At 36.8% G+C, this 27,413-nt stretch overlaps 1 protein-coding gene across 5 annotated transcripts in view; it reads left to right on the top strand.

The window, feature by feature from the left end:
* The first annotated feature begins 8,033 nt into the window (after window positions 1–8,033).
* The window catches only part of LOC149785922 (uncharacterized), a 112,148-nt gene continuing 92,768 nt past the window's right edge, over window positions 8,034–27,413 (top strand). For 4 of the 5 annotated variants that reach the window (XR_016424836.1, XR_016424837.1, XM_089976156.1 and 1 more), the window contains exons 1-5: window positions 8,034–8,113; window positions 17,750–17,982; window positions 19,026–19,117; window positions 25,828–25,894; window positions 26,851–26,933. Coding sequence is in view for 3 of the 5 variants with exons in the window: in XM_089976156.1 (XP_089832282.1) it covers window positions 17,794–17,982; window positions 19,026–19,117; window positions 25,828–25,894; window positions 26,851–26,933 (431 nt within the window). In the remaining 2 variants the exon portion in view is untranslated. Of the gene's footprint in view, window positions 8,114–9,883; window positions 9,963–17,749; window positions 17,983–19,025; window positions 19,118–25,827; window positions 25,895–26,850; window positions 26,934–27,413 lie in introns of those variants that run through there. The other variant, XM_089976157.1, reaches the window with a different exon arrangement.

Genomic DNA, 27,413 nt, shown 5'->3' on the forward strand with positions numbered 1-27,413 from the left:
CTTGACTTCCAAATCGAGCAATGTGTTAGTGCGAGCCCTGCAACGAGTGTTGAAACAAAGCGGTCGTCACCGTCTTCGATGGCAAACGGACAAAGGTACCGAATTTCTGAACCAAGCTTTCCAAAAAGAATTAAAGAAAAGTGACATTCATTTTTTTACCACCGAGAATCCTGAAACCAAAGCCAGCATCGTGGAGCGTTTTCTACGCACTTTGAAAGAACGCATGTGGAAATATTTTACGCATCACCACAGTCTGAAGTACATCGACATCTTACTGCACCTGGTGCAAGCGTACAACCAATCTTACCATCGAAGCATCGGACGTGCCCCGCAAGAGGTGACTCCCGAGAACGAAGAGCTAGTGTTTGAGCGCCTGTTTAGTACGTCCCCGACGACGGCTGTCCCCAAGAAAAGCGGAGTGATGGCCGTAGGAGATTGGGTGCGCATTGGCAAAACTAAACGCACTTTCGACAAAGGTTACTTACCTAACTGGACCACCGAATTGTTTCGTGTCACTGGACGAGTGCATGGCCGTCATCCTGCCGTCTATAAATTAGAAGACATGAACGGAGAAGTGCTCAAAGGAACGTTTTATTTGCCCGAGTTACAACGTGTGACCAAAAAAGAAGACGACGTGTACGACATCGAAAGCATTCTCGAACGCAGAACCCGTAAAGTGGGCTAACGACGTGTCAAAGAAGTCAAAGGACGTTGGAAATGATATTCGCCCAGTTTTGATTCTTGGATGGACGCTTCGCAAGTCATCGACTATAAAAAGAAGTGACCATCATGCCCTTTCAAACAGACGCAGCTACGTCGACCACTCCTTCACCCAGTTCTTCTCTGCAAGATTTACAGAAACAACCCTTGTGGGTGTGGTGTGGAGAACGTGTGCCTAAAACACATATCGTTTTTTTCTGCCAAATCTTCGTGGTGTATTGTGTCATCGGGGCAGCCATTGCCAATTTAAGTTTGCAACAAGGAGACAAACAATTGTGGACCATTTTATTGAGCAGTTTCATCGGTTACCTGCTTTCCAATCCCTCCCTGAAATTCCCCTCGAACGGGAACAACGGGAACCTTGTGTCCAGTGCCAGAGTCAGTCACCACTCCAACAACAACAAGCCTGTTTTGGGCGGAGACACGCCTCTGACGTCCAATAACCCCTCGGACAACCACAGAACTCTGGAATTATGAGTCACACTAACCAATTTTACTCAACCTTACCCAGTGAAAGTTCCATGGAGGTGTTTCCCAACAACACCTAGTGCTGTTACAAGGCCAAATTGCCTCAAGCCATCCCATTAGATCACGAAGCCCATTGGGAAGTGGCTTTGGTGGAAATGATTCACCCAACACAAATCAAAAACATCACTGAAACTCAAAACACTTTTCAGGTCGAAATCCTGAACGAACAATTGCAACTAACCATGAATGAGATCGGATTTTCAGGCGACGTAAAACCAGCCAACAATCCACTCTTCAGTATCTACACCTTGAAAATTTCATCAGGGTTTTATTTTAGTGGCCAACATTTGGTGGATACCATTGCTTACAGGTTCGAGTTAGCCTTTGGCAAAGCCCTGAACAGAATCAAAAAAAGTGTCACCCTGGAGTACCATAGAGTGGCTCGTCGCTTACTGATGAAATTTCAGGATACGGACACGTTGTCCCTCAGGTTCAATGGTAGTTTGTTTGTAATTTTGGGTGGACGTGCAGGAATGGTCGCAAACAACTGGAGCCCCAAGATCAACAGTAATATGGATTTTTACAGAGCTTTTGGAAACCCGGTAGAACTGAACCACGGACTGAATTTGATCTTTGTATATTCCGATGTGGTGGAGTACAACGTGGTGGGACACACCTCTGTGCCATTACTGCGTGTGATTCCTTTCAAAGTGGATTCTACCACGTTAGCTGACGAGGAAGGTGGAAACACCTATCACGTCCACCGCGAATTTGTACATCCTCACTATTTGCCTGTCAGCAAGTCGTATTTGGACACGGTCAACATTGCTATGAAAGGAGATTTGGGACAAAATATTCCATTCACCAAAGGAAAAGTCACGGTGAAACTCCATTTTCGAAAACGGTTCTCTCACGACTCGTAAGTCATGTATCCAGTGTACAGAGGGGTTGCTCGACATCGTGGACACGGTTTAGGAGATATGTTGAAATCGGCTTTTCGTTCGGTGGCCCCCGTGTTGAAACCGATGGTGACACGTGGATTGCACGCCTTGAAAGATGCGGCACTGACACACGGTAAAGAATTTCCTCAAAATGTCATCATCGACAAACAAAACCCCAAAGAAGCTTTCTTGAAGGCAGGCAAAAGTGTCTTGTTGCAAAGGGGTAAAGACCTTTTGGGCCGACGAGACACACCTATAAATGCCCTGCACTCTACCGAGTCAGGCATTCAGCAAGGACAAGGTAGAAAGAGACGACGAAGAAAACACCCTTTCACCAGACTTCACACTTCTAAAGCTAGAAAGGCAAAGAAAAGAAGAACCGTTCGAGACTTAGACGTTTTCGATTATTGAGAAAGAGACAAAAATGATGCACCGAGAGTCTTGCGCTTGTTCCAAGTCGGAACTAGATCTGTTTGCCATGCCACCCACCATGATGACGATGCAAGAATCCCAGTGGGTGGAATTTCATCCCGTCTCCTCTTTGACGCATTCTGCTCCCATCGAGTTTGAAATCAAAGGACAACCCGAAGATTACATCGATCTGAATAGCAGTTACCTGTACTTGAAAGTGAAAGTGATCGAACCACCCAACGCTAATCTAGACGTTGATGAGGCAGTAGCTCCCGTCAATAATTTCATGCATTCCTTGTTTAGTGAAGTGGATTTGTACTTGAATAACAAACTGGTCAGCAGCAACATGGATACTTACCCTTACCGAGCGTACTTGGAAAATCTCTTGACGTACGGAAAAGAAACCAAGAACACTCATCTGGATGCTTGCGTGGTATGGAAACCTGACAGACCGACTAAGTTCGACAGCATTGCAATTGCTGGGAATGATTCAAATTCAGCGGGATTTGTAGAACGACGAACGAAAATTGCACTAAGTCGTAGTTTAGAACTGATGGATCGCTTGCATTTGGACATGTGGTTGCAAGAAAAGTATTTGCTGAACGGAGTGGATATCAGCCTGAGACTGAACCGTAGCAGTGCCGCTTTCCATTTGATGGCTGCTGCTAATGCCACTTACAAAACTATCATTCAAGAAGCCAGACTCTAAGTGCGTCGTGTGGAAGTGTTGCCTAAAGTGGGAAACGACATCAGTCAGACGTTGAGCAGAACGACCGCGAAGTATCCGATCCGACGAGTGGAAGTGAAAACCTTCACCATTCCTGCTGGACAGCGATCCATGATCGAAGATCATCTTTTTCAAGGACAGTTACCCAAACGTTTGATCGTTGGTATCGTCAAGAATTCAGCCTTTAACGGAGCCTACCATGAAAATCCTTTCAACTTTCATCATTACAAAGTGTCCAAGATCGAAGTCAGTCGCGATGGCAAGACCTTGTGTACCCGACCTTTCGAGGCTAAATTTGAGCCCGAGAAGAATTACTTGAGATCGTACTTGTCGCTGTACGAAGCCACGGGACAGTTAGGAACCAACACCAGTCACGGCATTTCGTACGACGATTATGCAGGAGGCTACGCTTTGTGGGCTTTTGATTTCACTCCAGACCAAGGCAGCGACGAGGGACATTTCCACCCTATAAAATCCGGCAAGATTCGTGTGGAAATTCAGTTTGCAGAAGCTTTACGCCCAGATAATACGGTGAACGTCATCCTGTATGCCGAATTCGACAATACGATTGAAATCAACAGTTTAAGAAAAGTCATTCTAGATTATTAGAAGCTATGGAAGGCTGTTATCCCTCTTTACAAAGTGGAGAAACTTTGGAGATGGAATGTGAGGAGACTGTGGAAGAAGAAGAAGAAGAAGCCCAAGACGAAGAAGTTATCATGATGAAGTCAAGATGGCCAGAACAAGAAGCCCATTTAGTCTCCTGTTTTGCTACAATCCTGCAGATATAATGAAAGAATTGATCAAGGAAGAGTGCTATGGATCTCAAAACGATCATCCCAGTCAAATTCAACACGACAAAAATGTCTGATGTTGAGTCAAGAAGAAAAATTTGTCGAATATCTGGACAAAGCTTGGGATCACATCGAGATAGAATTCGTGTTGAACGAGTTTTATAAAGGCCTGGATAAACATTCTTTTCCTCCATTAACGTCTCTGGAGTGCCGTCGCATCGAATCTCTCTTGGACCAGAGTAAGAAGTCGGACCTAAACGCCTTTTACTTGGAGTGCCGTCGCATCGAATCTCTCTTGGACCAGAGTAAGAAGTCGGACCTAAACGCCTTTTACTTGTCAGACATTTTCAAGCAAAAAGTCAGGAACGAATTGATCACTTATCATTACCTGTGAAGAAAAAAAACACACAAATCAATGGATACCTGGGAACTTTATTGCCTTTTGAACCACAGCTCGTACACGGCTTCTTGGAATCCTGTCGTCTGTGCTAAAGATGAACTCCCTCATCGCAAACCTCAAGACCATCAAGCTTATGTGATCAACACGGACGACAGTCACCTCCTAGGAACCCACTGGGTAGCCGTCTACTTTCCTCAAGAAGGATGTGTGGAATATTTTGATTCCTATGGATTGCCTCCTTTGGAAGACGATATCATTGACTTTATGAGAAGAAATGCTCAGACCACCCGATTCAATAATGTGAAATTACAAGGCACATATTCCTTGGTGTGTGGACAGTACTGTGTGTATTTTCTGCATCATCGCAGCCTGGGTTATTCCTTAGAACATTTAGTGACTCATTTTGATCCTCGTTCTTGTTCTAGAAACGAAAGTAAATCAATCGTTCTGTGTCCATTATGCTTATCTTTTGTCTCAAGCTAGGAAACGTAGTCTCCATCAATGGCCTAATGACTTCCAACAGTGAAAATCACAATTTCATTCACAAAGTTGTCAACCCTGTCCAAAAGAAAGTGTGAGTTGAAAAAATATTTGTAATTTGAAAAAATGTTTGATGTTATATTGTTCGATTATTGTTAAAAATGTTAGAGTTGTTTGTCTGTGTTAAGTGATTTTGAATTAAAAAAATGTGTTTTGAAAAGAAATGCCTTTGTGGTTTGTTTGGCTATAGGTATCCTGATCCATGATCTTTGACTTCTTACTATCCCTCTCATGACACTCATTGAACGGTCCGACTCGAAAACCGTGTGGGGATGTTTTCCTTCACGTCCGCGCTTTGACTTTAAAAACCGGAGCAGTTTCCAGTCTAACCATCCATTGCCGACTCATCCTCCAACGAAGATGTGCTCCAAACTAGCTAAGCTAAACGAAGCCTACGTGAATTTGCATAGGGTCAGACATAGTCTGATACCGAAGCCAGAAGAGACAGAGAATGTGAGAATGTTAAAAGTCACAGAAGACCTGATAGAAGAGTTCTTCAGAGAAGAAGTGAACAGGGAGAAAGAAGTATGGACAGAGAAGTACAGACTTCAGAAACAGCAGAGAGAGCAGCAACAGCAGCAACAACAGCAGCAACAGAAACCTGAACCTGACAGAGGCTTTATCGACTGTCGTATCGACACCAAAGAGTTCTTCTTGTCTTTCCGAAGAAGCAGACCTATCGTCAGAAAGTCTATCGTCAGAGGACGTCCCATTCTTAGAAACTAAAAGATCGCCCGAGCTTCAACTTCGCACACAAAAAAACAAACCTTTTCAGGGCTAACCAATACTCTAGAAAAGAAATAACAAATAGATTTGCCAATGTAGAGTAGTGTGAATATAAACACTGACTCTTTTCTGGTGTGATTGTATGTGTTTGTGTTTGTGTTTGTAAGCATTCAAGTACGTTTGTGTGGATAGTAGATAATGATAATGTTTTTTTGTTGTTTGAAGTGTGGGAATAGTAAATTTGGGTTTGATTTAACTGATTTAAGTATGTGGATAGTAGATTATTTGTTTAATAAATTTTTTTAGAATAGTGATGGGTAGTATAAAAAAGTGAGTGAGTGTTTCTTTAAGGTCCGCGCGTTGTTTGGTTATGATCTAGGCAAGATAAATTTTGTTTTAGGGGATGTTTTCCTTCACGTCCGCGCTTTTAGTATAAATTGAAAATCGCTTGGCAGTCTAGCTACCCTGTTCATTCTTTAACGAGACAATGAATACCAGAATAAGCAAACTTCTTGAACTCCAGATACATCTGGAATATGTCAGGCGCCTGTTAAATGAACTGGCAGCGGAGGCCATAGTAGAAGAGGGAAGAATAAAGAAGGAAGAGGGGGAGAGAAGACAGAGGGAAGAGGAGGAAAAGAAAATAGGAGAGAGGATGACTTACAAGATACCAGAGACAGAGGATTGGGGTGCTTAAGCCAATCATCCTCCCTCTGCGTTCTCAAGAAAAAAAGTAAAAGGAGACTGGGGAAGAAGATGTGTGTGTGGTGCCAGGCCTAGAAGGTGCCATCATTAACCAGGTGTCACTGGAGTTCAAAAACAAACAGCCCTTTTCAGGGCTACCCAAACCTTTAGAAAAGAAATAACAATCGATTTGCCAATGTGTGTATGTAGAGTAGTGTGAATATAAACACTGACTCTTTTTTCTTGTGTGTGTGTGTGTGTGTGTGTGTGTGTGTGTGTGTGTGTGTGTGTGTGTGTGTGTAAGCGCTCACGTACGTTTGTGTGGATAGTAGATTATTGGGTTTAATTTTAATGCCTTGCGTGTGAATAGTAGATTTGGGGGTTTGTTTATTGCTGCTTCACATATGTGGATAGTATATAATATGAGATGAGAAAAGTAGGGGATGTTTTCCTTCACGTCCGCGCGTTTTAAGTGATAATCTAGGTAATATCAATTTTGTTTTAGGGGGATGTTTTCCTTCACGTCCGCACTTTAACTATAAGAACCCATAAAGTTCGTCGTTCGCACCATTCTAAGGAATAAAAAACGAAGATGGAAGTGTCCCAACTGTTCAATGATTTAAGGCATGTTTATTTTTGGATGGTGGATGGTGAATATGGAGTTGAAAGGATTGAAAGAGATTGGAGGTTAAGAACAAGTCTGCACTAAGTGAACGAACTAAAATTAGCCAGGGAGATGATAGAGGGATTAATTGAAGAAGAAGTGAAGTTATTGAGAGGGCTGATAAATCCCCCTTATGTCAGAGTGGAGACAATAAAAGAGGCCATGGAGAAGGTAAAAGAAGTAAGAAGGTTCTTGGAAGAGATAGAACAAAAGGTCAGAGTGGCCCTTTGTCAAAAGGAGTGTTGAACAATTGAAAAAAGGGGATGAAAAGATGAGAAAGGTGATAGATGAAGACGTGGAGAAAATAAAGGACAGGTGGGCAAAAGATAGAAAAGAAGAAGAAAATAGAAAGAAAAAGGAAGAACTAGAGAAACTAAACGCTAACTGGATGAAAATCCAACAGAAGTTCCGAGCCATGGGTCACCCAGACTGGATACCGGAAACAGAAAAGAAGAAGAAAGGAATGATGGAAAAAATAAGGGGATGGATAAAGAAGTTAAGGAGTCAGAAGAAGAAGAAGAAACCCAAAGGCCCTTTTCAGGGCCACTCCAATCTCTCGAAAAGAGATAGACTTTCAATTGCCTACCCCTTTTTTTATTTTTATTTTTTTGTTTAAAAAAAAAATAGAGACCCCTCCTTGTTTCAATTTTCGTATGTTCCATTTCCATAAACCCATCAGGTCGGGACCGTATTAAAATAGGGTCCCGACCCTGTTCCATTTCCCCTAGTCCCTAGACAGGCCCAGGGTGATTAATGTTAAATTTACATAGACCCTATACCAGCCCAAGATTTGTGTCCATGTTAATTCCCATAGACCCTATATCGGCCCAGGGGTTTTGTCCATGTTAAATTTACATAGACCCTATAGTGGCCCAGAGGCGTTTTTAATGCTAATTCCCATAGACCCTATACCGTCCCACTTTACTACTTACGAAGCAAGTTTCGTTCTGTCTGTAAATCTTAAGATACTTACCGTACCATGTCTGAGGATTGATGTTTATTCCTATATTTGGTGTTGCTGTGAAAATGGAAATTTAGGTATACCTTTTTTTTACATGAATGGATACATTGTACGACGCTTTTAATATGTCATTCATGGTAAATGCACATAAATAATTAACAACGGGCATTAATATCTATAAGTAAAAAATGGAAAACGATAAATTGATAACAGTTGAGAGAAGGATAGGCCTAGTGGGTGTTGTCAATAGTTTTCGGTCGGTCCGACTAAGGACCCCAAGATACCGAAGGACTGTCCCAAAACACTCACCTACTCATAATACACATATACAATTAAATAAAATAAAAAGTGATTAGTATAATTATGCATTTTATATTTATGGAGTATTAACATCAGTAGGTGTTTTTTTTTTTTCTAATTCTCCCCATGATGGTCATTGTCAAAAGAAAGACCCCAGACATTGCAAGACTCTTGGAAACATCCGAAGACAACCTCAAATTATGTTTTATAGCTAAGATTCTGTTATCACTTGATCACAGTATATCGTTTTATTTAATCTTACATACCCCACAATATATCGTTTTATTTAATCTTACATACCCCACAATATATCGTTTTATTTATTCTTACATACCCCACAATATATCGTTTTATTTAATCTTACATACCCCAAAATTGAAGAAAAAAAAAATCCAAGAAATTTAATATGACTATCTCTTGAACCACAGTGGTGAAGTGTTATCGTTCGTGTTTATTATCATCAGTTTGTCTAGGATTCCAGACATTCAGTCGAAATTTTTAAACTGTTCATGATGAACTCTGTGTTGTTATTGGTTCAGTGTTTATTTTCATTGTTCTGCTGATTCAGTTCAAACACAAAGTTTCTAAGTCTTGGTTTTAGATTATTCACTTCAATGTATTGTTTTAAAGTGCGGCTTAATCAAACTCCATAGCTGTATTGGAATCCACAATACCTTTGCTTCCAAAGAGAGACCTTATAACTGTATCGTGCTCGACCTTTTCCATTCCTACCTTGTTTTATAATTGAAACTTAATATTGTCTTTTAGATGTTTTGTGTACAAATATCATCATACAGAAGGAACCCATGTTCAGTAGCCATGGTCAGAGCTTTCTCGTTGTCCATACCAAATTCCATATCCTCTAATATTCGCATTTCAATAGTCTCCACATCACTATCAATTTCTTTTGCCACATGTTCCAGGAATGCTTTGTACATTTTATATGACACTTCTTTGTGCAGAAATAGAGGACCAAGAAAGATAGGATGGTCATTTGTATTTTTCCTCATAAATCTGATTTTTTTTTTTTCCCAACAATGTCACATAAAAGTTTCCAAGGCCGATTGTTCGGTCAATGCCAATTGGTTGATTCTTTGTGTTTGTCAGAAAGTGCTTCGGTTCCTTTATTTGTTCCTGAGTAGATAACTAATGGCACTTGTAATTAGTTGTGTATCACAGTTTGTACGTATGGTATTCCTTTAAAATGCCCAATGCATCAGAAATCTACATTGGTACTTCATCATACCCCTCTTTGTCAAAGAAAAAGATTTTAACAAAAGCTTGAAAAGAATTTCTGAAATAATTATATTTTTCACTTTTTTATTTGATTTCTCTAATTCTATATATGTAACCTGAGTAGGTGAGGGTGTTTTGGGACAGTCTGATGGTGTTTTGTTTTAATATTGGGATGTCTTGGGGTCTTTCCCTTGATGATTACTGACAAAGGAAAAAAACTTTACTGATGTTAATCAATAATTATACAATGCATAATTATACTGATCACTTTTTTTATTTGACGTTATTTAATTGTATATATCTGTTCTGGGTAGGTGGAAGTGTTTTGGGACAGTCTTGATGTCTCTTGGGGTAGCCTTGGGGTCATTTCTTTGGTGATTACCAACAAAGGTAAAAGCTCTACTGATGTTACTCGATAATTATGCAATGCATAATTATCCTGATCACTTTTTATTTGACTTTATTTTACTGTATATATGTATCCTGGGTAATTAAGAGTGTTCTGGGACAGTCTGGTGGTGTATTGGGGTGTCTTTGGGTTTTCCTTTGGCGATTGCCAACAGGGGAAAAAACAGACTCAACTGATCTTACTCTGTAATTATATATTGCATAATTATACTGGTCACTTTTTTTATTTGACTTCATTTAATTGTATATATGTATACTGGGTAGGTGAGAGTGTTTTCGGATAGTATTGGGATGTCTTGGTGGTGATAAGTCACTGTATAGATGTATCCTGGGTAGTTAAGAGTGTTCTGGGACAGTCTGGTGGTGTATTGGGGTGTCTTGGTTTTTTTTTCCTTTGGCGATTACCAACAAGGGAAAAAACAGACTCAACTGATTACTCTGTAATTATACATTGCATGATTATACTGATCACTTTTTTTATTTGACTTCATTTAATTGTATACATGTATACTGGGTAGGGGAGAGTGTTCTGGGACAGTCTGGTGGTGTATTGGGGTGTCTTTGGGTTTTCCTTTGGCGAGTACTAACAGGGACAAAAATAGACTCAACTGATCTTACTCTGTAATTATACAATGCATAATTATACTGATCACTTTTTTTATTTGACTTCATTTAATTGTATATGTGTATACTGGGTAGGTGAGAGTGTCTTGGGATGTCTTGGTGGTGATAAGTTGCCCCCATTTTTGGTTTATTTTAACAGAAAGCTACTTAGTAAACCATCAAAGTGCTCTCCATCTCTTTTTCTGTATTTTTCTGCTCATTAGATTAAAGGATGGAGTTTGAAGAATCGTAAATTGTTATTAAGTCCAAAAGGCGCTATTATTACAGGTCTATGTTTGACGGGCCATTAGTTTACTTTCCATATAGTTATACCACATATATTAAAAATAACATGGCTTTTAAAGTGTTGGTATAAAGCAATTTGATATACTAGTACTTTTGGTGTATCAAATTTTGATCTGCCCATGGTGCATTAATACACATATAATTAAAGTTTCAACATTTGGTTATGTTTCGACAGTAGGCTGTCACTTGGATAGTCTCTAACTATGTGATGAAATTCCAACGATTAATCATTAGTGTTGTAACAACAAATAATAATCACTGTCTTCTAAATGATTAAACATGGTGCAGAATTTCATTGAAATCCACTCTCAAGCATAAGGGAGATAATATGGGCTGTGGAGTGAGAGCAAAAAAGAAAACTAAACTTGCACCAAGTAACCTACAGGAACCTGAATGTTTGTAATGGTTAGGTGTAAATGTTCCATTGGATTTTAATATAGTGTTCACAGTACCAATGATACAAATTTGCAATAGCCTGTCAAGACTTGTATGGTGTATTTATTTGTAAGAAGGAATAAACATACTGTAATCTATTTAATCTTTTGTTTATTTTTTTTTTAAAAATTGTGTTTTATAAAACATTAATAAAGGTCTAAAACATATTTTAACTGCCTTCAACCGTTCTCTAACATTGTTTGGGCTGGGTTTGGTAAAGCAGCAGGCTAATCAACCAATAAAGAAACATTGAACATCAGTGAATAAATGCTTTTATGGTAAGTCTGTCTAACCCCACCACCACATATCTCTCTCTCTCTCTTGATCAGTCTGTCATCATGTTTTACCACAGTTTCTCTCTCAACCTTCATAGAATGATACCAGTGAAAATCCGTTAAAAAATCAGTATGGCAGATTTTCGTCGATGTCATGCGACGATATCTCTAGACCTATGAAAGATGGACAAATGTAGTGACATGAAACAACGAAAAAGGGGAAAGTTAGAAATGGGAGATAGAAACAATAGTGTGGTTGGTAGCAATGTTAATTATAATCATAATAATGATTTAGATGAACTGTAAATATGTTTAAATGTTTTGAATAACCTCTTGCTGGTTCCTCATTTCACTTAGTTTATATTTCCAACTTGTTTAAATATGCTAGCTGGTATGTGATAGCCAGCACATTCAATATTTCAAGTAGATTTTAAACATGCTATGTTCATAGTGCTCTACTTTCTTCATTTAAACCAGTTTTCTTATTTAATCAATGTGAATGAAAATAGAAGTTCAAAAATGAAAAGAAGCAACTTCTCAATTTGAAAAAGACATTGCAATTGTTCTACATTTTCTAGTGGACACACTGGACAGGCTGTGCAGATTTCATTCATTCCATCAATACACAGTTGCATATAATCAGTTGTAACTGTGTTGGAAATGCAAGTATGTGTATTTGTATGTGATATGAATACAGTATATGTATAGTATGTAGATTGTATCTCTGATATACCACTTATTGTATAAATGCTTAATTAAAAGGAAACTGGGCAAGCTTCATCTCATGGTATATAAATAATGAAACATACATATTATATATATATATATATATATATATATATATATATATATATATATATATATATATATATATATATATATATATATTGGACTGACAAAGTGTTATTTGTCCAGTTGTTGCAAATTTTGTACCAAAAGATTGATAAGTTATAAAACATTTCTTATTTCAACCTGTGAAAATACAGTAAGAAGAGGGAATTTTTGTCCTAGAGTGCAGTATACATCACCTATTTTCGAGGTTGTGCTCTTTTGCAAAAGCAGTGTTATGACTCTTGGTTTTAAATTAAGTCACAGAAAGAAGTGAAACCAGCAATTTAAGTATAATCAATAAACAATTTATTTATCTAAGTTACAAAGTTTAAATTTAAGAGACATTTAAATTTAACATTTTAAATTTAAGTATAAATTGTAAATTTTAAATTTAAGTTTTGTGAATAAAGTCCAAATAATCCTAAATGTTCTTTCTGAGGTCCAAAAGTATAGAGTGTCCCAAATTAATTCCATTAGTCTTGAATACCTTGATGTACCACATTGATGCAATTCAGAATATCTTTGAATGAGTTCACAATGATTTTAAAATAAATTATGTGTTAATCAAAGTCAGTGAGCACTTCATAATTTTAATGAATAATTTAAATAATTCCTCTTGATTTATATTGGAACACAACTGTAAACTCTGATAGCAAATATATACCAGCGATGGTCTTAAGATATGAATTATTTATTTACCAAGCCCCAAGTTATACTCTTTTTCACTTGACCTAGATGTGAGTCATTCTAATGGAAACTTCCATTCAAACTATAAGCAAGTCTGTTTCTAGAATATTCTGAACTCAAAATGCTATGTCAAGATCTTATTTACAGTTTAAAGTCATGGACAAGAGATAGTTATGTAAACAAATGACCATTAAAGTACAATGTACAATCACTGGCAAAAGTTGAACACAGTATCAACATTCATAACAGTAGTAAAACAAAACTTTTGCTGAATGAAGCAACTGGGAACAATGGTAAAAAAATTTGCAAAGTTTAATGGGTGTTTCTTCTTTTTTTATATTATTTGGTTCAAAGGTTTATTAAAACCGAAATTATAAATGACTGTTTTTAACATTGTAAGTTTGGACCTATTTGCACTCCTAACACTGCTTCACAGTATTCTGGCAGAGAAAAAAATTCAATTAGAGACAAATGTTAACCCAGCAGTTTATTAAATGAGGGATATGTCTAATCAGTATCACCACAGATTTGTATAAATCATGTCATGCTGAAAAAAGTTATTTTGCATTCCTTTCACTAGGCAGATTTCTCAAAACTAAACACTTCACCAGCAAGTTTTTCTTTACCAGTGTGTATTATTTTCGGACATGGCACAACAAGAATTGCCAAAGATAATCAAAATTGGTGGAGAATAACCTTTCACTTAATACATCAAAGATAGCAAGCTTAGGTTCTAGCATTCACATTTTAAAAACAAAAGAACTGAATATATACATATGAACCTACTACATGGGAGGGTTTTTCATCCAAGTTTAGCAATGTCTCCCATCACTTCCTGAAATCTCCTGCATACTTAAAATGATTAGTGAGAAAAAAAATTACCCCATTTTTTCATATTTTGATTGCAATGTGGTATATTTACAGTAATCATGATTACTTGTCATAAAACATTAAACACTACTTTGAATCTCACATCAGGATATGTTCTCCTTCAGTGCTTAAAGTTGTCAAAATGGATTGAGAGTCTGTACTATGTAATTTGTAGAGGATTAAATGTTTTAATTAATTGTGGTTAGATTACTCATGAACTCAAGTGACATAAAATTGGGGCTGTTTGACTCAGTGTTTGTCAAGACATCCAAGTGTGCTCATGTCAAAACACCAAAATCCAAGCAACCAGAATATCACAAAATCCATTGATGGTTGGAAATAGGAAGTTCAGTGGTTGCAGTCTTGTTCAGACAGACAAGAATATACATTCTGCTGTTCCTGTAATACTGATATCATTTGTCATACAGAATTCCAATCTCATAAAACATTATCTGCAAAAACAATTACCATATTGCTAAAATCCATGTTTGCGAAATCTGCATTGAATGTCATTAAAGTTTGACATGTTATGACACTATTTGCCAACTTTGAGCTTAACATGATCTCTCGTGAGTGACTATCTGGAGAATGCAACCAGTGAGTTTTAGGCAAAATATGTGCTAGCACTATGAATGATTGCATTACAAAAACTGATATAAACACCATGGAACTTGACTTTATCCTTTGTAAACAAGAATGTAAACCAAGCTAAAGTATATGTCACTAATTGCCATTTTAATCCATAACACCAGGGATTAATGGGGTCATTGACTCAGATTATAAACCGCATTAGTATGTGATAATCATTTTCTGGATTTTATGGACATCAAGAGTGGTAATAGTGCTGATAATAATATCAATAAAGGTGTCTGCAAATTCGATTTAAAATTACAAAGGGTGTGATGGTATAATGTATGTGTTAGTGCTCGATGTAGAGAATCTTGCTGACATTAAAACAGTATTGGAACTCGACCCAGACAATGCCAATCTTGAGCAGTTCTGGCAGGCAGCCGTCAATCTGAATCTGACCTCAGGCTGGAAACATTTTAAACTTCTTGGCGGAATCAGCAGAGTTGTACTGACATTGCCACATTCCACTGCAAACACTAAAAAGAACATTGTCCATTCTGACTAAAATTCAGGCAGATTGTTGAGGAAATGTAACATCTCCTAATTGCTAGGATCGACAATGATCAGGACTCCCACCTGTATAATCCAGTAATGATCAAAGAATTAATGATCAGAGAAATGCTAAAAATGGTCAAGAGATTATGGATGAAAACAAGGACGCTGTATGATCACAGTACTTAATGTTTTTATCACTTCATAACAAAACTCTTTTGCTGCTTATAATTTGTAAAGTTCCTTTGACTTTCCCTCTTTCAGTTCCTTTAAAAAAATCTTTGTCAGTCGAAGAGAGTAAATGTAAATAAAACAGCATATGGTGGCTAACCCAGATTAATGTACCATGGAGGAATAACTATATTATTGCAGTATTTGCTTAACTTAGGTATGGTAGCATGCAGGTATTATAATAAACATAAATTGCAACATGCCAATGAGAAGGAATTTGTCCTTTTAAAAGTATAGATTGTAAATTTAACGATGTGGACAAGTTCATTGAGTCAGAAACAAAACTTTCAAACAAGCACATGAATGAACGTGATATTTGCAATGACCCATGGGATAAAATGTAAACGTGCATGAGTTGTGAAAATAATGTAACTCTAGTGGATTGGTGTATTGAACAAGTTTTGAAAATGTAACAGTATGATTCAGGCAGTTTGTCTTGTCTTATTTGCACAAAAATTTTCAGAGTTGGATTTTTTTTACTGATGTTGCAGGTAAAGTCTGAGTATGTGCATACTGTATTTACCATATATGTTGGGACACCATAAATTAATTTCAAAAGTAATTTTTGTGTGCTCTGTATGTTCTGGGACACATCATTGTTTCAAGTTGTAAGTTATGGGATACCTTTTAAATCATTTGAAAATTACATGTCGGAAAATGCACTCCAACTGAAATTTTATTAAAAAAATATAAAACTGTGTAATTGAGATAAAGCTCTTTATCCACTGTAGCATTATCTCATCAACACATCCTTTCTTCTCCATTCTTTTGATGCATGAATATTTTGTTAGCTTTCTCATATCGTGAAAAATTATCATTAAAGACAACACATCACCTGAAGCAAAAACTGCAAGGACTAAAGTCAGATTTTTTCAAATCTGCACCAGTTGTGCTAATTCTCACACTTTTGACTACCATCTTATCATTAGTCCATCCAGGAATGAGATCAAAGTACACTAGAATTTTATCCATTTTAATGATCATATTGTTGGCGAAATCATCTGATTCTCTTCTGGCCCTCATGAATTCATCAAATGTTTTTATTTTCTCCAAATCTTCTGGGCAACTCTGGGTGATCAATGTCCTTGCATGAAGCACTATACTCTGTCACTTTCAAAATTGTTTCATGGTTTCAATTTATTATGAAAATTCCCATAATTATCAGTGAAAAGTTTGCTTCCATATCTCGGCTGTCTTTGTATATTAAAAAAAGAAAATCAGCACACTTTAAAGAATCCAAAGTCAGCTTCCAAGGTCAGCTTGCTTTAGGATAAAAATAAACTTTGTCTTTGATGTCCTGTCAGTAAGTTCAAATAATGAGTTTACTGCTTGCTGCCAGTTGTGTTTATTCACCACCTGGGCTTCTATGTGCTTGACATCTGTAGTTATAATTAATACAAACAGGCATTGATGTTTGCAGGTAAATAGTGTACACAGGAATAACTTGCTTTAATGATACTTTTTTAACCTGTGCTAGCAAAAAGATTGTCACTTGCACTCAAGTGAATGTGTTTTCAAATAATAATTTTTATTTGTGAGATATTGTCATACATTAGAGGTGGATATAATTCAGTCTTGGTTATTTTGCACCAAACACCGTGTCATGTGTGAATGACAGTTGTTTTCAAGATATCGGTTGATTATTTCCTACTTGTTTGTGATGTTGTTGGATCTAGTTTTCAGTCAGATAACATATTCAAACCTTTAAGCACAACTAAACACGATTTGTTTCTCAATGTTCGTGCCATTGAACAATGTGTCATGTGTTATTGGACATAAGCAATACATGCTACAGTATGTAAGGCAATGCTACACATATGGAGTTTGTGGTTATATTTTATTCTTTAATGTTCATGATGAAAAAAAGGAATAAATAATAACACTACTCGGTTGGTTCTTTCGTTTTATTATAAAATGAGCATTTTGTTTATCTATTATATTGCAACATGCAGTTGGGCTGCACAAATTCAGTACAAATTTATTTTGTTTCTTAAGTCTTGGAACATATGAGTTAGGTGAAAAAAGTTTCACCATTAATTCGTGTCCCAATATATATGGTAAATATGGTAGTTAACTGATACACACACACACACACACACACATATATATATATATATATATATATATATATATATATATATATATATATATATATATATATATATATATATGTTTTAAGGATGACAACAGAAAAAGTTATGAAAAGGTCGGATAATATTCTTAGATTTTAGAAATGCAGTGGGTATAGAGAGAGAGAGAGCTCACAATTGGACATCAAAATTATTTCCTCAGCATTCTAGGTCCCACTCATACATAACTAAACAGTCTCACCAGTAATTTGCTTGTCATAGAATTTGCTGTGCAGGACAGAATGATGACATTGAAATAAAGAAAATATTTTTTTTACAGAATCTTCCAATGGCTGACAGTGTCGTAGGGCACTTTATATTCTGATGATGTTTGGAGCAGGTATGGCAGAGATGGAAGTACTAACTGGGGATAGGAGAATGAGGCTTGAGTCACTGAACCATTCATTCCCCAAATATAGACAATCCAACCCTTGGTTGTCACATGATAGCAGCAACTTGGAAGACTTCATCCTTATTGCTGAATTTTCAGAGCGTGAGGGACCGAAACCTGTGGTAATATTGAAATACTGAATAAAATTACTATACATTATAGGAACTGTACCATATGTCATGATTAAGTAAAATTTGAAAGACTATATCTAATACTACATGATTGAGTCAAGTTATTGTACATCTTTGGGACCATACCATAAGCCACATGATTAAATCAAGCTATTGTACATTTTATGGACCGTACCAAATGTCATGATTGAATCAAGTAACTGTACATTATAGGGACTGCAATAAATGACAGGTGATTGAATCAGGTTGCTGTATATTAGAGGCACTGTACCAAATGCAACATGATTGAATCAAGTTACTGTACATTAGAGGGACTGTGCCAAATGCTACATGATTGAATCAAGTTACTTTACATTAGAGGGACTGTACTAAATGCTACATGATTGAATCAAGTTACTGTACATTAGAGGGACTGTACCAAATGCTACATGATTGAATCAAGTTACTGTACATTAGAGGGACTGTACCAAATGCTACATGATTTAATCAAGTTACTGTTCTACCTTGGTAGACTTGGAATTAAAGAAGCTATAACAAGTAACAAATATTTTTTACCCATTTGAGATTTGGTATACCTTCATTGTCATTAGTCTGAGAGCATCTCAGCCAGAATTCCTCAAATTGCAAAAGAATCAGTAGACCACTATCATATGTAACACATCAATATCAAGCTATCAACCTTTTGAAAATACACTTTTCAATCTGTAAATATCAGACATGTCATCGTCCAAAATTCTCATTGATTTGTATTCTTGGTAGCAAAAGCAGAGCACAGGAAGCCAACTGTAAGGACTTGCTAGAGTGTTATTTCTAACCCTGTTTGATGCAGGATATTAAATCCCCATATCAGGGGGAGAGCATCGATTGAGAGAGCCTTCTAAGAGGGAAACTACTGTATTTAATTGTCAGAATTTATTGAACAATCATCATAAACTAAATTGAGATTATTATATTGTAATCTTTATTTCACTGCTTGAAATCTGCAAGTGATATTCCATTAATTTAATGTCTTTATTTTTTTACCATTCTTACAGCTTGTCATTCCCAAAGATGGGGGTCAGGGCCTTGATCAAAATGAATTCAGTGTGAGGATTTTGGCTGTGGACCACCACTCCTCAGTAACAGAGTAGGTTTCAGTGTTATCCCCAGGCCAGTGGCTCCATAATAGCGAGATAGTTATTTACACTGACCAGTTAATACTGTGTACAGTGTGTTGATTGTAACAGGTATCTCTCGGGACAAATACACATGATTATACCTTATCTGTCAGCAAAAGGCAGGTGACCCAGTATTTTATTGGTATTAACATAATTAAATGAACAAATAAAGTAGTATTTCTGGTTCTCTTTGAGAAATGTAAATGATTCTTTCCCAGTTTGATGAATATGCAGCAATTCACAAGAAGAAACCTGAACAAAGGGATAAATAAATTCAACCCAGATTGCATTGTGACCTTTCCACATAACTTAAAGCACAGTCTGAAAAACAGAAGAAACAAATACTGTTTTCTTTACTATCTATTGAGAGAGATGATTGAGAGATAGATGTTTGGTGAACTGAAAGTTTATGCACTGTTTTTACCATTATTTGACATTCATTTTAAGTATGTGTGTGTATATATATATATATATATATATATATATATATATATATATATATATATATATATATATATAATTAAAGGGAGGTTACTCATGTTGCAACTGCATAAATAGAGATAAAACTTTGATTAGTATTTCAATACATGTTCACTGAGAACCAGTAAACAGAAAATGGGGTCAGAGAAGAAAGAGTAAATATAAAATAACAGAATATAAAAAATATTTTTTGTTTAGGGGAAACATAATTTCTGTTTATTTAAAAAATATATATGTTATTTCTGTATGATAATATTAAGAAAGGTCATACTTACAAGATTTTTGTTGAGTCTGTGTTAGTGGAAAGTGAGAAAACAGTCTGATGAGAGCAGCAGTAGCATTGTTATCATCATCAACACTTTGTTAGGGTTTTAATTCAAACTTTTCATTTGCATTTCTTCTACCCTTTCACAGAGTCTCATTACATGGCATAAATCATAAACTTAATTCTGCACCCTGTTGCATTGGACTCAGTGTCTCAGTCATGGAAAATATGCAATTAAGGTTTTGGTTACAATTTTAACTTTACTACTATTTTCTATATTGCACTGAAGGAATGTCATCATGCTCAACATATTGAAATGAAGCTAAGAAAATTCATTCTGTCACATGCTCTCTTATACTGTGACCTTTGGTCAATGCTACTGATAGAAAATTTATTTCCTAAACTCCATGATGGAGTTTCTTCTTATGCAATTCATTGTGTAACAAACTTGCTTACACCTTTGATTAAGGGGTCAAGGTCTGTCATAGAGAATTTGTATTAAGGTTTTGGAAATCCCTTGATGGATTTTGCTCTTATATTAGATAAATTATTTTACAGCAAAGAGATTAAGTCATGCTCACTTAGCTTTTGACCTTGGGGTCAGGGTCACATATTGTACAATAATGCTTTGCACATGGTCTTCACATATGCAGACTCTGTACTTCATGTTACATATATTGGCTGGGACTTTAGTTTGATTAAAACTGAGATCTACTTATCAGTACATATCTCACAGACACTGAAAACAAAATACCGTGCTTTACTGAATTCCAAAAGCCAGCAAAAACTGAGCTTATATCAGTGTCTGTTGGATTTCCATTGTGTTGGAGATCTTGATTTAAATCAGATTGTGATTCCTTCTGTATATGATTCTTATTGTATTACTAAAAATAGAGTTTTTAAATATGTAATTTCCCCATAAACATTCTAAACTATTGGTGTTATATTATGATAATGGCCTTTGTACAAGAATTATAGGTTACTGCATTTGTTTGGGAAAATATGAACTAGTTTTTCTCAGTAATACTGCAAGACCTTGGGAGTGCAGTATTACTCAAAAAAAACAAGTTCCTATTTTCTCATACAAATGCAATAACCTTTTTATTATATGCTCATTTTGTTTTTCTACCTAAGGCTTAATAATAAAAAACATACTACAAGAAACAAAATAATTGAGTTTATGATGTATTTCAAAATAAATACACATTGTAGATTCATCAATACACTGTAACAATATTAATGCATACATATCACTGCCCAGCGACCTTTGAACTTGATTGTTGTTAGTTTAAAAAATAATTTTTGTTTGGTCAACTTAAAATTGAAATTTACATATATATTGTAAATGAAAACATATTGAAACAACTTTTCCAGTCGTGAAGGCTTTTGTTTTTGTCAATTCTACTTAGTTCTGCTTGTCTGCTTGCTGTGTAAATTCTGTTTGATGTACATATGATTTGAGCAGTGGATCCACCACTGGAGGGATCAGCCTTGAATCAGCTGCATGTGTGTTTCTGTTCTCTCAGTGATTGTTTGGAATCATGTGGGAAATATATGAATTCTTTCAATGGAAATTATCAAAAGGACATGGAATATCATGTTCATTTCATTTTGAGTGCAGTAAGAAGAATTGTATCGAAAAAGTTGATGTGGAAAATTGCAAACCAGCTGCTTTGTGACAGTCTTTTCCGCCAGTGGAAAGAAGAATTCTTTGTTGTCTTGGCTTGTTGGCTCTGTGGCTCTTACTTTTCTTCTAGCACCGTCAGTTGTATTTTTTTCTCGAATTTAGTACTTTGACTTATAAAATGGTATGTCATTGATAGGTAGTATTGGCTGAATTCTTCTGCTAGCACATATTTTTCCAGATCAGTTTTTCTTTTGGTCAGCTCAGCGCTATATTGATAGCCAAACAAGACAGGTGCAGGTAAGTTGTGGTACATTTATTAGCATTATACTCTCCATATGTTTTGTTGACATTAGACTGCCTGTTATCACTTACTGGGCCAATGCTAAATTTTAGCTCGTGTCAATAGTACATACAAGGTGATAGAGCTAGGCCCCTCATTTATTTTTTCAGCTCATTGTACTTACAGGTTTGAACTATGGGCAAAGCACAGAAGTGGAATTAAAACAAAAGATGATGACATCTTGATGAGCTGACCTTATATCCATACAGGAATTTTTGGCAGGAAATGGGGACAACTCAACCTCTCTCTCTTCAGCCAAAGCACAGGAAAACATCAAGATCACAAAGTGCCCCAGCACCCAAGTCACTTCCTCCAGACCCAATGTTACTGGCGATTCCTATCAGACTTTACTCAATTTCTCTTGCAAAGCAATGAGGGAAAAAGCTTCATGTTGACATACCCAGGGACTGCTCCAACTCATATTCCTCCTCAGGACTCCCTTCCAGTACAGTGCCTCATTTAGCCCCTCAGACTTCTACCGACCAGCTTCCCGACACTGCCATGGGAAGAGCCTTCCTATTCATTGACCGTCTGGAGGTCATGTTTTCTATTTCGGGACGAACTACGAGTTTCATGGGCTACAGATCTCGTCACTCTTCAGACTCACCTCATACCCCTAATGACGATGATGCTTGTTCTCAAGGAATATCATCGATTCTGGGCTTGATGATGTCAGGTGAAGATTCAGCCCTCCACTGAGGAAGTCATCTGCTCTTTCTTTACACAAAAGCACCTTCCATCTCACATCCATCAGTGTTTCTACTTCTGTCACACTCGAGTCTTTCACTTGGAAACCCCAGCAATCGACCGGGATATCACCACTTTGGGGATATCTAAAACCACTCCTTATGTATGGATTGAGTTTGCTTAGAAGATACTCAACAGTTAGTGTGTAATGTCATCTCCGTGGTCACTCTACTGGACTTTGTTTCCATGGCAATTTTCCAACAAGTGGAACACATCCTCTCTCCTACCACTTCAACTTCTACAGGACATGCATGGGAGTCTGTATCATGTCCATATTATAATAGGGCAGCTCAACACACCTTGGCCAATGATGTCACCACCGAGAACCACTAGTGGGACACAAACTTATGAAAACAATCCTACCAGAGATTCCCTCAGCGTAAGCCACAGCAATCACAAACCAAGCTGACTAAACAGAGGGGAGCCTTTCATTCGTCTCGGCGTTTCTCTACATGATATCCCTCTCCCCATCAAATAACTCCATCTCCAATCTGCCATTTCCAGACATCTCAGTAGCAGAAAGGCTTCTTTTCTTCACTTCCAAATGGGACATAATTTGCTACAACAATACCTGGACTCGACAAGTGGTTTATGAGGGACTCTGCATTATGTTTCACATTCCTCCACGGCCATCCAGAGTTCTAACATTCACCAGTGTTCCATCAGATCCACTCAAGGTCACATCATTTCAGCAGGAAATAGACAGCCTTCCTCAGGAAAGGGTGGTAGAACTTATACAAAACACTCTCTCTCTAAGTGCCCTCAATCGCTTCCTTCACTCCTTGGTAAACAATGGAAATACCACAGCACACTTTTAAATGCCATCCAAGAGGGAGACTTAAAAGACGCATACCTCCATGTCCCTATTCAGCAGGCTTCCAGGAAGTTCCTGCAGTTCACTTACAACAACATGGTATACCAATTCAAGGCACTTACAACAGCGTGGTATACCAATTCAAGGCACTTACAACAGCGTGGTATACGAATTCAAGGCACTTACAACAACGTGGTATACCAATTCAAGGCACTTACAACAGCGTGGTATACCAATTCAAGGCACTTACAACAGCGTGGTATACCAATTCAAGGCACTTACAACAGTGTGGTATACCAATTCAAGGCACTTACAACAGTGTGGTATACCAATTCAAGGCACTTACAACAGCGTGGTATACCAATTCAAGGCACTTACAACAGTGTGGTATACCAATTCAAGGCACTTACAACAGCGTGGTATACCAATTCAAGGCACTGCCATTTGGCCTCAATATCAGGGTCTTCAATCATCTCATGAATCAAGTCATCGTGCATGTCTGGACCATTTCTATGTTGGCAACATCAAGTTACCTGGATGACATCATACAAAATCATCAGGTGAGTCCTGTTTTACATCACGACATGATAACCTTTGTCACAGTACTTACCAGTCTGGGCTTTCTCATCAACGAGGACAAATCCAACCTAGTACCATCTCAACAATTTGCTCATCTAGGTATGGAGTTCAATACACAGTAGAACATGGTTTGTCTCCCTCAGGATTGGACATTGAATTCGCAAAATGGTGACTTCTTTACTTTTAAGGAGAACCCTATCAGCATGGTTATTCCTTCGCCTCCTAGGTTTACTCAATGCGGCAGTGGACTTTCTTGTCCTAGGTCGCCTTTCTATGCGCTCATTACAAATGCTTCTTCTATCTCAATGGAGACCCAAGTTTGCCCACTGGATCAACTCTAACCATCTGCAGCCTTGGGGCAACCTTTCTTGGCTCACAGCAGGTATACCTCTGCACCTACCACCTCCTGAGATTTCCATTTGTACCGATGGCCAGTACAGAGGGCTGGGGAGCCCACCTTCTACCATCATTTGGGAAAGCCAGCGGTGCATGGTCTCTCTGTGAACAACTTCTGCACATCAATCTTCTGGACATGATAGTCATTATGAAAGCCTTTCACTGGTGGCAGGAATGCCTTTCTGGCAAGGGAGTCTTGATTCTGTCTGGCAAGTCTCTACCTTAGTGACTTGTCTCAAACAACAGGGAAGAACCAAGTCCCCAGACATTTGCATCATGGTGCAGGGCTCTCTAAAGTGGTGCTTTCAACAACAAATCCACGTACAGGTTCACCATATAACGGGATGACTCATCACAGAACAAAGAACTGATTCAGACTGAATGGTCACTTCATCCCTCAGTTTTCAACCAGAATTGTACCCGATGGGGTTGACCATAAGTGGACCTATTTGTGACAAGGTTAAATACCAAACTCCCAACCTTTGTCTCTCCCATCCTGGATCCAAAAACATAGGTAGTTGACACCCTATCCTTAGATTGGAACAACCTGAACACATACCTAAATCAGAAAATAAAATTGCCTGGCAAAAGTTATGACATGATGATAATTTTATTTAATTTAGAATTTAATAAGGTAATTTAATAATAATATTGATAATAATAATAATAATAATAATAATAATAATAATTTAAAGAAATAGTTCTTTCAGTAAGATCCAACTTCAGAGTGATATCTTGTGCATAAAAAGACTGAAGTGTAAGAAATGTATTGATTTTGTTTAGCACACCTGGCCATAAGGCCATTGTCCTCACATCCTTCATTCATTTTGCATCCATCAGTGAGGTACCACCAGAGACAATCATGGACTTTATAAAAGAATGCACTTTTATGTTACAAATTTTGACCATATATATTATGGACTTTTTTATTAATGTTATTTTTATATACCTTTTAGAGAATTTTAACATCTTTACTTTTTATTTTTTAGCTTGTAGGACTGCATGTTCACATTTATTTGATGGAATGAGTTTATCTTCCTAAAATAATTTCAAATTTGTATGTAACATTTTTAGACTTAAGTTTTAATCAGCATTATCTAGCTGGCATTAAGCTGACTTACTGTTAAACCCAATAGGTACATTTGAAAACAACTGCAATGGATAACATTTCTAGACTGTACCAATAGGGATATTTGCAATCAACAGCATTGGATAACATTTCTAGACTGTACCAATAGGTACTTTTACAATGAACAGCATTCGATAACATTTCTAGACTATCCTATTGACCCATATATTCCAACCAACTTTTCTTCATTTGGCTGTTAGGCATAGTATAGGCTGGTTGTCTTGATATCTTGATAATTTCTCATTCTTGCAGTGGGTTTAATATTGAGTCACTGTCACAGTCTTTTTTCACCTTTTTTACAGTGGTTTCCATCTAACAGAAGATAATCAAGTGGTGATGGAGGATTCTGAAAATGAAATTTATACATTTGTAAGTTATACATGGCATTTTGAAAGAATGCCAGATTTAATAATTGTTTATACACTTATTTCAAATCTAGACTCGTGGGCTATATCTCACATATTGCCACATGAATTTTTTGTGGCTGCCTATTTATATTAAGCATTGTGTCTTTGTGACTATCATTATCTTGGTCCTAAGAATAACTCCACATCAGCGTACCTTCATAGATAAAAGTATGAAACATAAAAATGTGCTTCTAAAGTCAATTTAAAGAATTTAAAAAATCTTTTCTTAGTTATAGTTTTTTAAGAATATTATGAATGATATCTGCATCTATAACTCAGTGAGTTTTCTGGAAATGTAAGTAAAATTATTGATTAATTTTGTGAATGAATGATTTCAATGCCACTCATTCGATCAGTGAGTTTTCTGGAAATGTAAGTAAAATTATTGATTAATTTTGTGAATGAATGATTTCAATGCCACTCATTCGATACATGCTGAAAGAATGATCTGTGTAATCTGCCATGCTGGTAATGGAGCTATGGAAGAGTTCGCTTATGATACATGACTATGCACTTTGTGCAGCTGTTGCATGCCACAGGTAAATATACATCATCTAATAATTTGACAAATCACATCATGAACAGACATTAAGTAGAAATTTAAGACAGTTTAGTGAAAAGTAGATGATGATGACAGCGTTCTTTTACATGTAGCATGTGAAACTCCATAACCATTTAGTTCTGTATCAGAAATGAACTCCTCCACACCTCTAGGGCCAATATGGCAGATTACAGATCTGTCTTTTTGAGTATGTATCTGATGAGATTGGTGTATTTATTTTTTGATAAAAATAATGCTGACTCTTTCAATTTTATTGAAAAAGCACAAAAAATGCAAGTTCTCTATATATAAAAGATGTAAAGGCTCCAAAACTCAGTGATTTTTTACAGATTGATGGCATTTTATTTGCTTTACAGGTTCATCACTTGGTACTGAATGATTTCCTTGCCAGAGGCTATGTGAGACCATTTTGTATTAGCTATATCACAAAGGATTCAAGGTATGAATCAAATGCATATACAATACTGTATAATTTTAGTAGTGAAGAAAACTTAGCAATTTAGCAGTAATAGATTGAGTGGTGACAATAAATCTTCATAACTACCCCTTTAAATAGTATAATCTCTACAAATCTGCAATCACTAAATTATAAGTGCCAAAAATCTGGGTTTTTTTTAAAACAAAGTTTTTAATTTTATGTTACAAAAAATGCCTGCTCTGTGGTATCGATTGTAATGATCCTGTATTTAACAGCCACTATTGGGATGGTTTCCATTATTATTGATGCAACCAATGTTGCAGCATCTTTGTTTGCCAAGGGCCATCTAGTCATTTTGTTCCACATCATCTCTTCGCATAATTGGCTAGCTAAAACAGAATCTGCTGCTTCAGTATCTGGTTGGATGCACATAGCTGCCAAGTGTCCTGTTATTCCCATATTTGTCCTATATTTTGGACCTGAATGTATGTGTATGTTTTT

The sequence above is a fragment of the Sinohyriopsis cumingii genome, chromosome 12, assembly GCF_028554795.1.
Source record: "Sinohyriopsis cumingii isolate HCF-2022 chromosome 12, ASM2855479v2, whole genome shotgun sequence".
Classification (NCBI taxonomy): Eukaryota; Metazoa; Mollusca; class Bivalvia; order Unionida; family Unionidae; genus Sinohyriopsis; species Sinohyriopsis cumingii.